Here is a 15,794-nt window from a genome sequence, read left to right on the forward strand (position 1 = left end):
TCAGGTAAAGTCCAGCGACGGGTGTTGTATTAAACCAGGAGGTCAGGTAAAGTACAGCTACAGGTGTTGTATTATACTAACAGGCCAGGTAAAGTCCACTACAGGTGTTGTATTAAACTAGGAGGTCAGGTAAAGTCCAGCTACAGGTGTTGTATGATACTAGGAGGTCAGGTAAAGTCCAGCTACAGGTGTTGTATGATACTAGGAGGTCAGGTAAAGTCCACTACAGGGGTTGTATTATACTAGGAGGTCCGGTAAAGTCCAGCTACAGGTGTTGTATTATACTAGGAGGTCAGGTAAAGTCCAGCTACAGGTGTTGTATTATAATAGGAGGTCAGGTAAAGTCCAGCTACAGGTGTTGTATTATACTAGGAGGCCAGGTAAAGTCCAGCTACAGGTGTTATATGATACTAGGAGGTCAGGTAAAGTCCACTACAGGTGTTGTATTATACTAGGAGGTCAGGTAAAGTCCAGCTACAGGTGTTGTATTATACTAGGAGGTTAGGTAAAGTCCTGCTACAGGTGTTGTATTATACTAGGAGGTCAGGTAAAGTCCACTACAGGGGTTGTATTATACTAGGAGGTCAGGTAAAGCCCAGCTACAGGTGTTGTATTATACTAGTAGGTCAGGTAAAGCCCAGCTACAGGTGTTGTATTATACTAGTAGGTCAGGTAAAGCCCAGCTACAGGTGTTGTATTATACTAGTAGGTCAGGTAAAGTCCAGCTACAGGTGTGTGTTCAGTATATGATCTATAAAGCAGCAGATGAAGAGGGTGTTTTTCCACTATAGGCTAAGTTGTATGTATTCAAGTGTAAAACGCAAATATAAAATTCACAGCCCCGTGTGTGTGTGTGTGTGTGTGCGCGTGTGCGTGCGTGTTCCCAGGTGCTGCCCCTACCTTCAGGGGGTTGGAGGGTCTTGTTGTTCTGGGTGCACCAGCCTACTGGGTGGAGTTCGGCTGTCATGACATCACACCAGAAGTCGGCCTTGCGGTCATCTCCATAGCCACTGAAGCGCAGCAGCAGCAGCTGGCTGCAGGTGGTGACGATGGTGGCCACCCAGTAAGTGTCTGGCCTGCTCTTATTGGCCACCTCCAGCTTCATCCCCGGCTGGAAGCTGCTCTGTAGGCTGATGTCCACCTGCGAACGCCAATCAGAGAGCACCATGTCACACAAGAGGCAGCCCTTACTGACAGTGATAGGTGAGCTTGATTCTAAATGGGCTTGCACTTAAGAGGTCAATCAAGTGCATTGGGCGAGATAAAGCACATCTATACATTGACGTTCTAAAGTGGATGACACCACAGGTCTACATGCAAAATGAGGGAAGTCTGAATGGCTTGCTGAGCCATGATTGACAGAGTAAAACACAGGTGGGCCACAGGTAATGAACAGGTCATTTCTAAAAACTCCCCATCCACACTATCTGTTTATGAATCTGTTTGTTCACAAGAGTCAACGGTTCTTTAAAGTTCCACTGATCTTTCAACCACTTACGGACAGTGACTCACGGAGAGAACTTGAGGACGAGAGAGAGAGAGAGAGAGAGAGAGAACATGAGGATGAGAGAGAGAGAACATATCTATGGGCTAGTACCAGGAAATGGATAATGTAATGTGTTTCAACCATAGCCACAGGCTCCCACTCACACATATCTAAAAACCAATTATATAAAAAACACAACACACAAACGCACACACACTGCCTGTGTTACTGGAAAAAAGCCAACATCTTAGAACTAAAAACAATGCAAATGGCTTCATGACTTCCTGATAAAAACAAAGCAAATATGCTGTATCACACTGGATGGCTTACGTAAGAGAGGCAGAGCGAGAGAGACAGAGACAAAGACAGAAGACTGAGAGCGAGACAGAGAGCGAGACAGAAAGACCCCACAATTAATCACTTTTTCAATTGGCACTAGGTCTGTTGAGAGCATGAGAGATATTTCACCATTTCACATTTTCAGCGGAAATCATGCTCTTTTCCTGTGACTCAGTCCACTTACCAGCAACACTCCCATTCAAATATTCAAACACTCCCATTCCGGGCAATCCCGGGCAATCACAAAATAAAAAACGGGCAATCACATCAGCGCACCCCTCATGGACTTCACACACAGAGCTTGAGCCCGCTTAAACTGGCATCTATGAAATCAGTCAACGTCATTAAACACACTGAAGGTCTACTTCTATACTGTACGCTTCTTTCTTTCCGCTACATTATAAGATATACATGCCTTTTTCCATCTTTTTCCAACTTCCATGGAGCCTGAGTCATAATCTCTGAGTAATTGTGTGGGTTGTGTTCAGGCTGGCTGGTTTGGTGTGGGTTGGATTAAATGGAATCAATGCTAAATGTCACACAGGAATGTACATGTGTATGACGCCAAAATAGACATACACTGTGTACAGCACATTGGCGAAAGTATTCAGACCCCTTCCCTTTTTCCACATTCTGTTAGGTTACAGCCTTATTCTAAAATGGATCAAATAAATACAAATCCTCATCAATCTACACACCCCATAATGACAGAGCGAAAACATGTTTTTAGATATTGTTGCAAATATATATATATATATATATATAAAAAAAAACATAAATACCTTATTTACATAAGTATTCAGACCCTTTGCTATGAGACTCGAAATTGAGCTCAGGTGCATCCTGTTTCCATTGATCATCCTTGAGATGTTTCTACAACTTGATTGGAAGCCATCTGTGTTAAATTCAATTGAGTGGACATCATTTGGAAAGGCACACGACTGTCCACAGTTGACAGTGCATGTCAGAGCAAAAAAACAAGCCATGAGGTAGAAGGAATTTTCCGTAGAGCTCCGAGATAGGATTGTGTCGAGGCCCAGATCTGGGGAAGGGTACCGAAAAATGTCTGCAGCATTCAGGGTCCCCAAGAACACAGTGGCCTCCATCCTTCTTTAATGAAAGAAGTTTGGAACCACCAAGACTCTTCCTAGAGCTGGCCAAACTGATAATTGGGTGAGAAGGGCCTTGGTCAGGGAGGTGACCAAGAACCCGATGGTCACTCTGACAGAGCTCCAGAGTTCCTCTGTGGAGATGGAAGAACCTTCCAGAAGGACAATCATCTCTGCAGCACTCCACTAATCAGGCCTTTGTGGTAGAGTGGCCAGACGGAAGCCACTCCTCAGTCAAAGGCACCACAGCCCACTTGGAGTTTGCCAAAAGGCACCTAGAGGACATTCAGACCATGAGAAACAAGATTCTCTGGTCTGATGAAACCAAGATTGAACTCTTTGGCCTGAATGCGTCACGTCTAGAGGAAACCTGGCACCATCCCTCGGTGAAGCATGGTGGTGGCAGCATCATGCTGTGGGGTTGTTTTTCAGCGGCAGGGACTGGGAGACTAGTCAGGATGAAGGGAAAGATGAACAGAGCAAAGTACAGAGAGCTCCTTGATTTAAACTTGCTGCAGAGCACTCAGGACCTCAGACTGGGGCAAAGGTTCTCCTTCCAACAGGACAATGACCCTAACCACACAGCCAAAACAATGCAGGAGTGGCTTCGGGACAAGTCTCTGAAAGTCCTTGAGTTGCCCAGCCAGAGCAGCACTTGAACCAGATCGAACCTCTCTGTAGAGACCGGAAAATAGCTGTGCAGTGACGCTCCCCATCCAACCGGACAGAGCTTGAGCGGATCTGTGGGGAATGGGAGAAACTCCCCAAATACAGGTGTGCCAAGCTTGTAGCGTCATATCCATGAAGACTTGAGGCTGTAATCGCTGCCAAAGGTGCTATAACAAAGTACTGAGTAAAGGGTCTGAATACTAATGTGAATGTGGTATTTCCGTTTTTTCTTTGTCATTATGGGGTATAGATTGATGAGAGAAAAAAACGATTTAATCCATTTTAGAATAAGGCTGTAACGTAACAAAATGTGGAACAAGTCAAGGGGTCTGAATACTTTCCGAATGCACAGATGCAACAATGACGATGCAGGGTATGTCATCTCTGGTATGCTCAGGTGCTTCTACACCTGCATTGCTTGCTGTTTGGGGTTTTAGGCTGGGTTTCTGTACAGCACTGAGATATCAGCTGATGTACGAAGGGCTATATAAATACATTTGATTTGATTTGATTTGGTATTTGAGTCTCAGTCAACAGCAGTGACTCTGAATATGTGACTGTGTTTGAGTGTGGTCTTCAGCAAGTAAGTCATGACTGAGCCTGTGAGCCTAACTACACTGTGTTTAACATCATTAGCTAAAGTACATTCTCACTCAAACACATGTTTAAAGGGATTTGCGTGATTGCCACTCATTCAACAACAGTGTTTACAAGATGTTGTGGGGGTTATGGAAATGTAAACGTGTGTTTCTCACTCACATGTTTGAAAGCGGTGTGGGGTGCAGCGGTCGCCCCCGTCTCCTCTAGGTACTCCTCCCAATTAAAGTCGGCCTCTTCCTCCATGGAGTCTGCGTCTGATAGGAAGAAAGTGCCGTCAACCATTTTGACTGCCACCAACCCAGTCACAAAACATTAAAGATCACCATAAAAACAACCATCACACTCAATAATGACATGTTTCATTTCATTAACTAACAGAAACAAAATCATTCAGTCGACATTCATACCGGTTACAGACTAGGGTGATATTGTCTATATGAATGCGGATGCCACTGTATTGAAGCCCTTGGACACAGTTATTATTTATTGCAGGCGATAGGTTCAATACACATCCCTGCATTCTGTATCAAAGTTCGGTTCACACTGAACCCGAATGAACACATAAAAATGTTAAATAAACACTAGCCCTATAGGCTTTCAGAGGTCCTGTGTGGCTCAGTTGGTAGAACATGGGCCTTGCAACACCAGGGTTGTGGGTTTGATTCCTGCAGTGGACCAGTATGGGTGAAAAAAGTATGAACATGTATGCACTCAAATGTATGTAAGTTGCCCTGGATGTGCTAAATCAATACGTGTCAAATGTACAGTCCTACGTCTCTTCACTAAATCTGAGCTGGAATCTTTTTTCAGTCTATTCCGTTCAAACAACTTGAGCCTATGCGCACGTTGTAATCCAAATTAAAATCTTAATTGGCTCATTTCAAACTGTCCTTTGGTGAGGCGCAGCTGGGAGCTAGTTCTGTACGATGGTGAGTGGTGGGGGTCGATAAACCAGAAATGGGGGATCTCTTCCATCATCGTTTAAATCTCCAGTTTGGGAACATTTTGGCTTCCTCGTAGATTACAACACAGATGGACAGAGAGTTGTGGATAAAGCATTAACAGTATGTCGCCACTGCTCAACGAGAATGGCCTACGCATCTGCCAACACCTCAAATATGTTGACACATACGCTGACATCACCCCAGTATACCGGAGCAAGACAGAAGAGCAAAGAAACAGAACATCGTCTCACCTCTGCATTCAAGCATTCCTTGGCAGCTGATTCTGACTGGGCCAAAGAAATTACAGGAGTGATAGGTGGACTATGTTTATAATTATTTAGTCTTTGGTTTAGAGCCGCAGGTATGCACCCATTCTCGGTGGTTGAGAACAGAGGGTTTCAGCACCTCGTGAAAGAGCTAGAGCCACGTTACAAACGTCCCTCTTGCATTCATTTCAGCAAACAGTATCTGCTCTATATATGCAAGCCAAAGCCTTCAATGAATTGACCAGTGCACACTGTGAAGGCACTTAACAGGTACAGACCATTACATTAACCCGGAATGGTTGATGTCCCATGCTACAGACAAGCCCTCTTCATCAGAGTCACAACTGTGCATCTGGCACTTAAAGAGGCAGTGTCATGGTGCGTTCGTAACCAAGTGGGAAGTGGGAACATATCACATATGACTGGAAACAATCCACTTGAACAGCCCTCCAACTGTTAATTACTAGTGGGAAACTCGTCTATCGTCCCGAGCACCCACTTCTCTGACATGGTGATCTCTGACGTCACCTACTAAGGAAGTGGCCTTTATAACAATATTATCTGCAGTTAAATTAAATCCATTATTGTGATTTTTGAACTCTAATTTCTTGGATATGTAGTTTAATGTGTATAGTGTATTTTTATGAGTATTCCTGTGCTAAACAGGGCTCATCTAGAAAAGAGACCTTGGTCTTAGCATCGACTCCCTGTCAAAATGAAGGTTAAATCAAATTAAAATAAAATACAATGCAGTGGAGTGGAGAAAAAGCAATGAAACAAGAATAATGTTGTAAGTAAAACAGAATGTTTCCTCAGTCCCGAGCGAAAGAGTCAAGTGGAATACAGTTAGTGTGGAGTGGGGGAAAAAATGTGTACGCCTTCATTCTGCAACGATCAAAGTCACTATGTAAACAGATACGTCGTAATAAGCATAACATACAGATTTAATGAGACAAGCAGGGTGAGATCTGATCACACACACCAATGTCATTTCTCTAAATCTACGGGGAAGGAACTTTATACAGAACACAGCAGGAACCGGCTGAAATGCAATTCAGTCTCTTTTCAACCATCCAAATGAGGTCACTTGAAAATGTATCTGATCTTTAGTGAGTTTTATGTGTGTGTGTGTTCCAGGTCCTACATCATTCAACTAATATTTCTCCTCAAGGTGAGAACTGTTTAATTTGCCGGTGGGAGACTGTTACTTGGACAAGGTATAATGTGTCTTCTCTGTGTGTGTGTGTGTGTGTGTGTGTGTGTGTGTGTGTGTGTGTGTGTGTGTGTGTGTGTGCGGTTTCTCCCCTCTAGGCTGTGTCTCATGGGACTTTGTGTGTGGGACTTAACCTGCACTAATGAGAGGGAAGAAACTACCAGTTGTTGCAGTCGGGGGTTTTCTGAAAAGAATCTGCTAGGCTTGCACTTCTCCTTTACACATAGTAGTGTGTGTTTGTGTGTTCACACTCCACATCCCCAGACCTTTACAAAGGCTATAACATCATACCTTCCACTATCCATCTCCACCTGATTCAAAGGGGTCACGTTACGAACGCTGCTTTTAACAAAAAGCAATCTTGTATTTGGGAGTCAGAAAAGCACTTTTTCCTTAAAAATATGTTTATAATTAAGAAGATGTTAGATCAACTGTAGTGTTGAGAAAATGTTCCTAGGTGAGTTGCATTTCCTCTTTCCTGTCCGCCCGACAAAACATTCCTGTTTTCTATTTCTTTTAATCCGAGTTCCACTTTTCCAGTCTGTTCATCTGATAAGAAGCACCTTGTCGGGCTGAACATTACAGAACAAGGAAGTGAACACAGGAAAACAATGACAGAGAGACTAACTATGACTCTAGAGCCAGCTCATACATCCCCACACCACTGACCAGGTAAACTGGACCAGATTCTCTCACAGTTTGACACAGTGGCTGCTGCAGATTCCTGCTGAACAATCAAAACAAAAGAATAGCCCTGCACTACAAGCATTCTGAGACCTCGATAAAGGTCAATAATGGTGTGGCATGTCAAAAGGAATGGGAAAAATTGGAAAATGGCTGCTTTTCAATGCAATCACTGAGCATTTTGAAACCACAACCCCCTGTTGTAATTGTGATACAATGGAGATAAACGGTTGTGCGCTTCACGTGTCATCAAACAATGGCAGACAAAAAATGAGGAAGGGATCGAAGAGTAAAAAGTGTAGGTAAAATCCCTCACCTGAGTACACCCGTTCTTCTCTCCCATTGGTCGGGCTGTGGGATTTCCCCGCGGAGAGGGCCAACGGCCTGTCCTGTGGGCGGGACTGCATCCTGCTCTTTTCCTGGTAACCTTTACCCTTTTACCCTTTGTCCGTCTGTCTTCAGACTCCCCAGTCTTCACTGCATCTCCCTCATTCCTCCACTGTGTCACACAAAGGAGGAGTTAAGTAGGAATGGAGCATTAAAATCCATACCATGTCCATCTAAACTGTAACGAAAGACAATACGGGCAATTATTTCAGACCATACAGATGAGGAAAAAGAAGAAACCCGCACACTGCTCTTGATAGCGTCACCGCTCTTTAATGAGCTTTACGTGTCTGCCTCAAGGCCTTCGTCAGAGCTTTTGAAAATGTATTAGCACCCTTATGTAGACAGAGCTCCACCCACATCCGTTCCATGCATCAAATGGGGTTGGAGTCGAGGGAAAATAAGTAAGTGTTACCAAATATAACAATGCATTTCATAAATATTAGAATAAAGTGTGTACCACAAACCACAATGAGGACTCACCAAGCAAGTTTTCATAAATCATTGGGTACAGCAAGAAAAACATCAGAGTAATCTGAAATGGGGGCATTAATTCATGTTCACATTTACAACATAGCATACATTAGGCATTTCATCATTAAGAACTTAGGAAATAATGTCTGGGGGGGGTGACAATCCCAAAACATTCTCTTTTGCTCAGAGTATTATTTTTTATCTCCTCCCCTGTCTGATATCTTAACTTTCTCTATGCCACAAAATCTAAAGGCAGAGATGTCGTTTCTCCTGATTGAACTTTAATGGTCACGAATACTCTGTGAGAGAACGAGCGGTTTTGCCTACACAACAGCCCACTGCACAGAAGCACTGCACAGAAGGAATAGCCTCTGTTCTACAAATGGTATATGTACAGCATAGAATACCTGCTCAGCACAGTGTATTTCGATGTCTCTGCTTGGTACAGTCTGCGAGAGCAATGTGCAGTTTCTGCTGTCGTGGATTTGCATGCCTCAGCACAGCTCTTCAGCCACAAGAGATAACCAATCACAGTTGAAATAAGGTAGATGAACAGGACCGACACACGCCACAAAGATCAGCGTTACATAAACCATTACGAAAGAAGAGGTATTTCAAATGACTTAAATCGCTCATACAGGAATCATAACGCTTAGTCATAATTTACTCAGAATTGTGTTTTATCTCAAAGATCTTAGAGAAAAACAAACAAAATATTTTCCTATTGTTTTTCCACTCTGTCTCTTTGCCAGATCACATGGTCACAATTGTGATATTTTGGGATGACTGCCATTTCGCTCAGCCTCCGCTATGACTCACTCGAACTGCACGCACTTCCATCAAATGCTCAATTAACACTGATTCATAGAGCAGATTCATACCAATTCCCTTCAATCAAACTAATACACAAAAACAACTCTCTGCAGACTTCGCAAATTTGCCTAAGCATTCAAATCCCCATTCAAAAGAGCAATAGGCAATGCTTTGTGCTTGTCATCATGCGTTTTTATAGCATGAGGAACATCATTGGAAATGCATTCAAATCACCTCGATGCTTAATTGCATAGCTGTGTCCTTTCACAACATGTAATCCTTCTGAATGTGTTCTCTGTCACGCAGGGATCCAAACACACATATATCCATAGCGTAAACAACAAGCTGGTCTAATTGGACTCACATGACGCTGCCCCCTGTCCCTCTCCACTCTGTCTGATAGTCCACATTCTCCGGAACGCAAACATATGATCCATCTACTGACTTCAGTCCAGAAACTATCAGAGATCACAGTCCACAGGGTCCATTAAATAACTCAAATGTAGTATAAACCACAATGTCTCGGACACAATCAGAGAAAATCACAGATGTACATGTAGGTTTACAGGATATAGAGATCCGGGCAACGTATCTCACAGACAGAGGGTCACTTATCCCAGAAATGTTCTCACTGATTTAAATCGAAAAGGTTCACTATTATAGCATTCAGCCAGGAGGATCTAAGGTTGCGTTTAAACAGGCAGTCCAATTCTGATATATTTTGTTCACTAATTGTTGTTTAAAAACAAAAGCATCCTAACTAAATCACTAAATTGAAACATATTGGTCCATACTCGTCCCCAGTATCCTAGTGAGCAGCCCAGATTGGATCCTGGGGATTAGGCTGATCTGTGTGTTAATCTGAGACGCAGGTTTTTCCTGGTTAAAACCTCGTCAGATTGAGATGGTGGGGGGGTGGTGTAATGGGTTAGCCCTGATGAGTCCAGTAGGCACCACACGCCGTCCCTTAGCTGCCTTTCTCTGAAACCCCAACCAGGACAATAGAAAGATTTAATGGGGAATTAACAGATTAACTAACACTATTTGGGCTGGGTGTGTCCTTCCTCATCTCCCGTCATGTTTTTGTTTGTAGGTATCAAAATTTGAAACAATTTATCCTGTTAAGAGTAATGATCTCTCAACGATTTCTACACTTCTGTTTTATCACTCACTATGTAATCTACAATATTACATCCAAAGAGAGATTTCATGATTTGTTAGTATCTATGATGTATTAGTATAATATATCAGTAGAATATCGTGTCTTGTCTCTATGGCTCATCTAGCCTGGTGTGTTCCTTAAACAGCCTGTGATGCTGTGTGAGATCAGCTGACTGAGATATTTAAAAGACTGAAGTGCAAACAACTGCCCCGGGCAGACAGACAGACAGGCCACAATGCACAGAGGTAATGAGAAAACATACCAATGGGCAGCCTACTGCCTACAGCAGCAGTCTTCAGGAAACTTCTCCAGCATCAAGCCATTGTTTGAGTAACATCACACCAGAAGGTCTATGTGATTACTTTTTCCATAAACTAAAAAATAATCGAAAATAGATGGAAATGGATGTTGTTTGATCTTATTCCAAATGTCGTGTTGTTTAATAAGATGTCTTTATCTTCTTTGAAGAAAAAACATCCGATGTAGGCCAATCATTGGACAGCCTTTCTGCGCAGAGCACGTTGTGTCTGTTATGTTGACTCTTGTGCCACGTGATTCTCATTATCTCTCCTCCAGACATTGAGTCGCTCATGATCGGGTCAAAAGAAGAAAATATATATATTTTTAAACTCCTGTGAATCATTCATCCACACACCTCACTGAAGACTCTTAGTGGAGAAAACTAAATTTGGCTTTCTTTACATTGCAATTAATCTAGTCAGCCAGACACTTCCCATGAGCAATTATCCCGGGGATGTGGTTACCCTTTGCCATTATTTCACCTAAAACTACAGCAGACACTTCTGAACTGACGATGTCAAGTCACAGCCTTGACCTAATGACTTAATTCATCCGTTTTCCATATCATTGTGTTATGTAAATCACTGTGAAAGATGTGTTAGTAATGTAAGTTGTTCTTGGCTAATACAATTCTCTGTCTTCACTCACAGAGCAGTGCCAATCCATCAATGTTTCATCTGTTCTTCCATTAGAACCATACAATGGCATCTGCTACCAAAATATCGATTATGAACGGCGCTGAGGAGTACATGAATAAAACCATCAATAACCATGCATCCTTGATCATCTTTACCCCTATACCAGATCCCTGGACACTTCATAGGGTTTTACTGTAAAGAGGCGAGATCTTCTCTGTGATGTTGCTTACTTCCATTCCATCTAGGCTACACCAGTACCAAGGCAAAACGATCTCACATATGACAGCCGCGGAACTACCGTATGTTTTAGGGTTTTATGGCAATACGCAGCCTGAATATGCATGAGTGCGCACATGCACATCACTGTTCATTCGGAAGCGTGGCTTATTTTTATATTCATTATGGAGCCGAATGTAATTCCGAAGAGGGATCATCAGAATAATGTGCAGCTAAACTCCGGTTTTGCTGACCGCCCGCAATAAAAAAATAAATAATTAAATGGATATATGCGCGGTTTAACCCAAGTAGAAACTTCATCATAGAAATTTGGCATAACGTCGGATTGGAAGAATTACCTCGTGCAATTTTACAATCATCAAGATTGGATGTTAGAACCTTGATGGATGATTAAAAAGACAAACGGAACCGCTCATCAGACCATTATTCTATGTCTACTAAATAACGAGAAAAAAAATGGATTGTAACTGCTAAAGCTGATAAAGTGAAACAGGAAATGTAGCTAGGCGTACTGTGCATTCGTGGGATACGGGTGTCGTCGAAGTCCTCTCGGCGCGTTACACAGTCAGTCATTTGTATTTCGCACTTCGCTAATGTACTTTGCTCACAAAGTATTGCAGCGGAAAAAAACTCTAACGTTATTGCTAAGCGTCCACTTCTAATTTAATTCATTAGAGCTTGTTAATGTGCATCAAAAGAAACTAAAACTGGACGGTTAACTGCAGTAATTCATTTTTTTCCTCATTCAAAGATTTTACATGCAGTTTTTTACACACCAAAACCCGCCATGTTGAAAGTGGTTTGGCATATTGGCAATGTCCGGTATTTTCCGATGCCTTTGCGCACCTATCTGTGGAAAAAGCATGACACACCTACACGTTTAAACTGTAAATATGAACATTTAAAACGAAGTCAGTGGTGTGAACTTATGAGCATTTCACTATTTTATCGTTTTCAGTAGAAAGCAGACCGTTAGATGGAAATTCATTTATCAGGCTTATTGAAATGTGTTTTTCCTATGCACGGCAAGCATTAAAATAAATGTTTATGTAACCAATTTATTTTGCATCAAGGTTTACATTAAATAAAGAAAAACAATCATACTAACTAAATTTAAAGTGCCACGAAGCGACGTTCTCACCGCATGTGAAAGCTATAATTACGCACGTAAAAACACTTTGAACAACTTGGCTCCTGAATACGCCAGTATTTCTGTTTCTAGAGAAACAGCCTCGGGTAGGAATGGTTAAAGGTTTTAGCCAGGAAAAACCATTCACGGTAGATATTTCGTCGAGAAAACGACGGCTCTGGATTAGTAACCTACATAAATATTTAAAGAAGCGTCAACCTGTCACCTGTCTTACCTTAATTATGTTTTTTTCGAATCAAATTTGCGAGCCTTTTTCGTTCGGTGGAAGCCAGCGAGCGACGTCTTCCAACTGCACAGCACAGAGCTCGTTCCAATATGGCATCTCACATCTGCGCATGTCCAAAAAATCTTCAGATTATTTTCAAACCAACTCCTTCAATGACCTTTAGTGCAGTTACGAAATTTGTTCAGCCAATTATAAATAGAATGTCGAAGTAGACTACCCACCCCATATTTTAACCCCTCGGTCTTTCATAGCTGAAATACACAACACATAGTTATTGTTACCAGTGTGTTTACACAATGATGAAGCCACCATTTGTACAATTCTGAAACAAGTTTTAAATCTATATTTAACTAGGCAAGTCAGTTAAGAACACATTCTTATTTACAATGACGGCCTACCCCGGTCAAACCCTAACACGGACGACGCAGGGCAATCACGGCCTGTTGTGATACAGCATGGAATCGAACCAGGGTCTGTAGTGCCGCCTCTAACACTGAGATGCAGTGCCTTAGACCACTGCGCCACTCGGGAGACCAATTCATGATAGATGTTTTTTATTTTTATTTTTATTGTCGAGACTAATTGTTTTCATTGTTTAAAAATGGGAATATAGTTAATATCTTCTATTAAGGGTGTTTTTACATGTGAAATATAAGTGTCCAATACACAAATCCAAACAGGAGCCAATAGGCATACTGTATAGTCAAAGATAAAAACCTGTTTAAGCCTGGAGCCAAAAATGCTTGTCTAACAACTATTTGACTTTCAAACCAATTAACCAACTATAGGCCTATGCATGTGCTAACCCATTTTCTTTCGGTTAATTGTGTGTTTTTCTTAAGAATTATGCTATTTAACATATAATGAAACATAACTCAATGTTCAGTGTGCACGAGAGACAGAATGTCTTACTGATTACAAGGGAATTCAGTGTAACATACTGCACAGAAGTCGTATTCATTTAAAAGACAAGTTAAAATGATATCGGTTTTTAACAGCTCAATTTGTGTTGTTCTTGTAATGTTAGTGCATAATGTCAAAACTGTTTCCACTTGACTGAAAACTGAAAACGTTTATGCACTTTATTAAAACACTTAGAGCAGCCTACATGAGATGAAACCATTGAAATTCATTGATAAGCAATGCATTGATAAAAGCGAGTACGCTCATGATCATTCTGTCCGTCAACCAAGCCTTTGTATTCATGGGGTCCAGAAGCAAATGGGGGTATACGGGCCTCATATGGTCCCAGTTCGGCCCATGTCTCCAAAGTCCCAAACTGAAGGCGACTCAGCAAGGCATGAACGTTTTGAGTTTCCATAAATTGAATTGTATTATCAACTATAATATGATCAGGGTATCTTCATGACAATGTAACAAAAGCATCGCATTCAATGGATATTGCATTAGAAGCAGCCCTACTGTCCTGTCACATTTTTGGAATGCCTCATGTACTAAAGTGGCTGTCATCATTTTATTGTTCTCACTAAATGACACATATTTAACATGCCTACTCCATATGGAAGATTGTCCATTTCATCAAATAATTGATATAGCGTTCAAGCATTACTGTAACATTTAAAGGTATTTCATACCAAAGTCAATGCTATCCTCTAGTGGCAGAGCGTGTGTAGGCCCACTCGACAACTGAATGGGAACAGACAGACATGATGCGTGTATGAAATATCACATTTTAAACTGTCTTGAACTGGGTATCATATCTTATGAGGATATTCTTTTGACTAAATAAATGTACATAAAAAATATGCATGATTGTTTGAAAACTATAGTTACAACAGTGTATTGTGGAGGTTTTAGGTGTGTAGAATGTCAGGCTATACTATTTGGTATAGACTGTGAGTAAATCAATTGTTTTAAAGTGCGGCACAATAATGCAAAATCTAAATTGCGCAATATAGACCTACTTGTTGGATCATGATTTTGGTAAATCCTGCAACCTCCTTCGGCTGTCACCATCCCATAACAGTGCTATTAGGAATGAGCATCATTTTCCACTTGCTACTCAAACAAAAAAAGCAGTCCCTTAAATAGGCCTACCGAATAGTCTGAGTTGCCTAGCCACCACCGGCCTCATCCGCACCCCTTTGGTGACGCGAATGCCTCTCCGCGACTTCGCCACTCGCGGTCCATCCCCGCGGAGGGAAGTGTGCGTGTGCACGTGGTGGTGAGGTGCTGGTAACAGATGGTTGGTAAGAAACGCGCGGTTTGATCTGCCATAGAAGAGGCTTTAACAAGTGCGCGGGGGAACAGATTATCCCCCACGTGCGACGCATGCATTGCACGGGCCACTGCCCTTTGTCTGTGTGCCAGTCAGAAGAAAAGTGATGGTTTGTCTCTACAACTCAATAACTCCCAAATTCATCTAGCCTGCCTTGACAATGACCATGGAGTTGGCCTATCATAAACCTTTGGATTTAATAAAATGCCATAGGCCTATTGCAAACCCATAGGCTATGGATATAGATTTGACTACGTTATTAATCAGTAATTAATTCGATTCCAATTCCCTCCTCATTCCATAACTGGACAATAGTGGCTTGATGACTAGGCCATGGCCATTCAAAGTCGTTTTTGCTTATTAACACTAGAAAGGCCGTGAGGGATCCCACTTTGAGCCAATGAGCAGTTATTCTGACTGCAAAATAACAGTCTTATAAATATATTTCATATACTATTGCACAAATAATCATTTGGTTGTGTGTTATGAAGGCTTGGGTAACATTAGAATACGTTACCCAATAAAACAAATCAAAGATAATTTTCATTGGTTTATGTTAGTGTAGGATATCAGTGTTGCACATTGGACAGTTATTCTTGGAAAATGTGATATTTTGAAATAGAGCTAATCTCTTCAATTTTTAGAGTTATTGGCAAAGGTAAGCGCGTTGGAAACCTCAGAATCGACTCTTTCTAATACTATATAGAAGTCAGAAGGTTTTACCTGCATACAACTCTGTAGGAGCCTCAGAGGATTTGAAAAAGTCATTTTCTGGTGCTCTGTTTCCCTGCCTCTGTGTCAATTCCAACTGAACTGCATAAACTGCACTGTCTCTTCATAATCAATTTGACAATTGAC

General features: G+C 41.7%; 1 protein-coding gene across 5 annotated transcripts in view; it reads right to left on the bottom strand.

Annotated features, from left to right (window-relative positions):
• LOC139393160 (scm-like with four MBT domains protein 2) overlaps window positions 1–12,777 on the bottom strand; it is a 117,641-nt gene extending 104,864 nt beyond the window's left edge. For 4 of the 5 annotated variants that reach the window (XM_071141558.1, XM_071141555.1, XM_071141556.1 and 1 more), the window contains exons 1-4: window positions 12,686–12,777; window positions 7,627–7,809; window positions 4,363–4,457; window positions 901–1,141 (exon numbers count right to left, since the gene is read on the bottom strand). In XM_071141558.1, the coding sequence (XP_070997659.1) occupies window positions 901–1,141; window positions 4,363–4,457; window positions 7,627–7,717 (427 nt within the window). In that variant the 5' untranslated portion in view covers window positions 7,718–7,809; window positions 12,686–12,777. Of the gene's footprint in view, window positions 1–900; window positions 1,142–4,362; window positions 4,458–7,626; window positions 7,936–12,685 lie in introns of those variants that run through there. The other variant, XM_071141554.1, reaches the window with a different exon arrangement.
• Between the last annotated feature and the right edge of the window lie 3,017 nt (window positions 12,778–15,794).

The sequence above is a fragment of the Oncorhynchus clarkii genome, chromosome 33 (genome assembly GCF_045791955.1).
Source record: "Oncorhynchus clarkii lewisi isolate Uvic-CL-2024 chromosome 33, UVic_Ocla_1.0, whole genome shotgun sequence".
Classification (NCBI taxonomy): domain Eukaryota; kingdom Metazoa; phylum Chordata; class Actinopteri; order Salmoniformes; family Salmonidae; genus Oncorhynchus; species Oncorhynchus clarkii.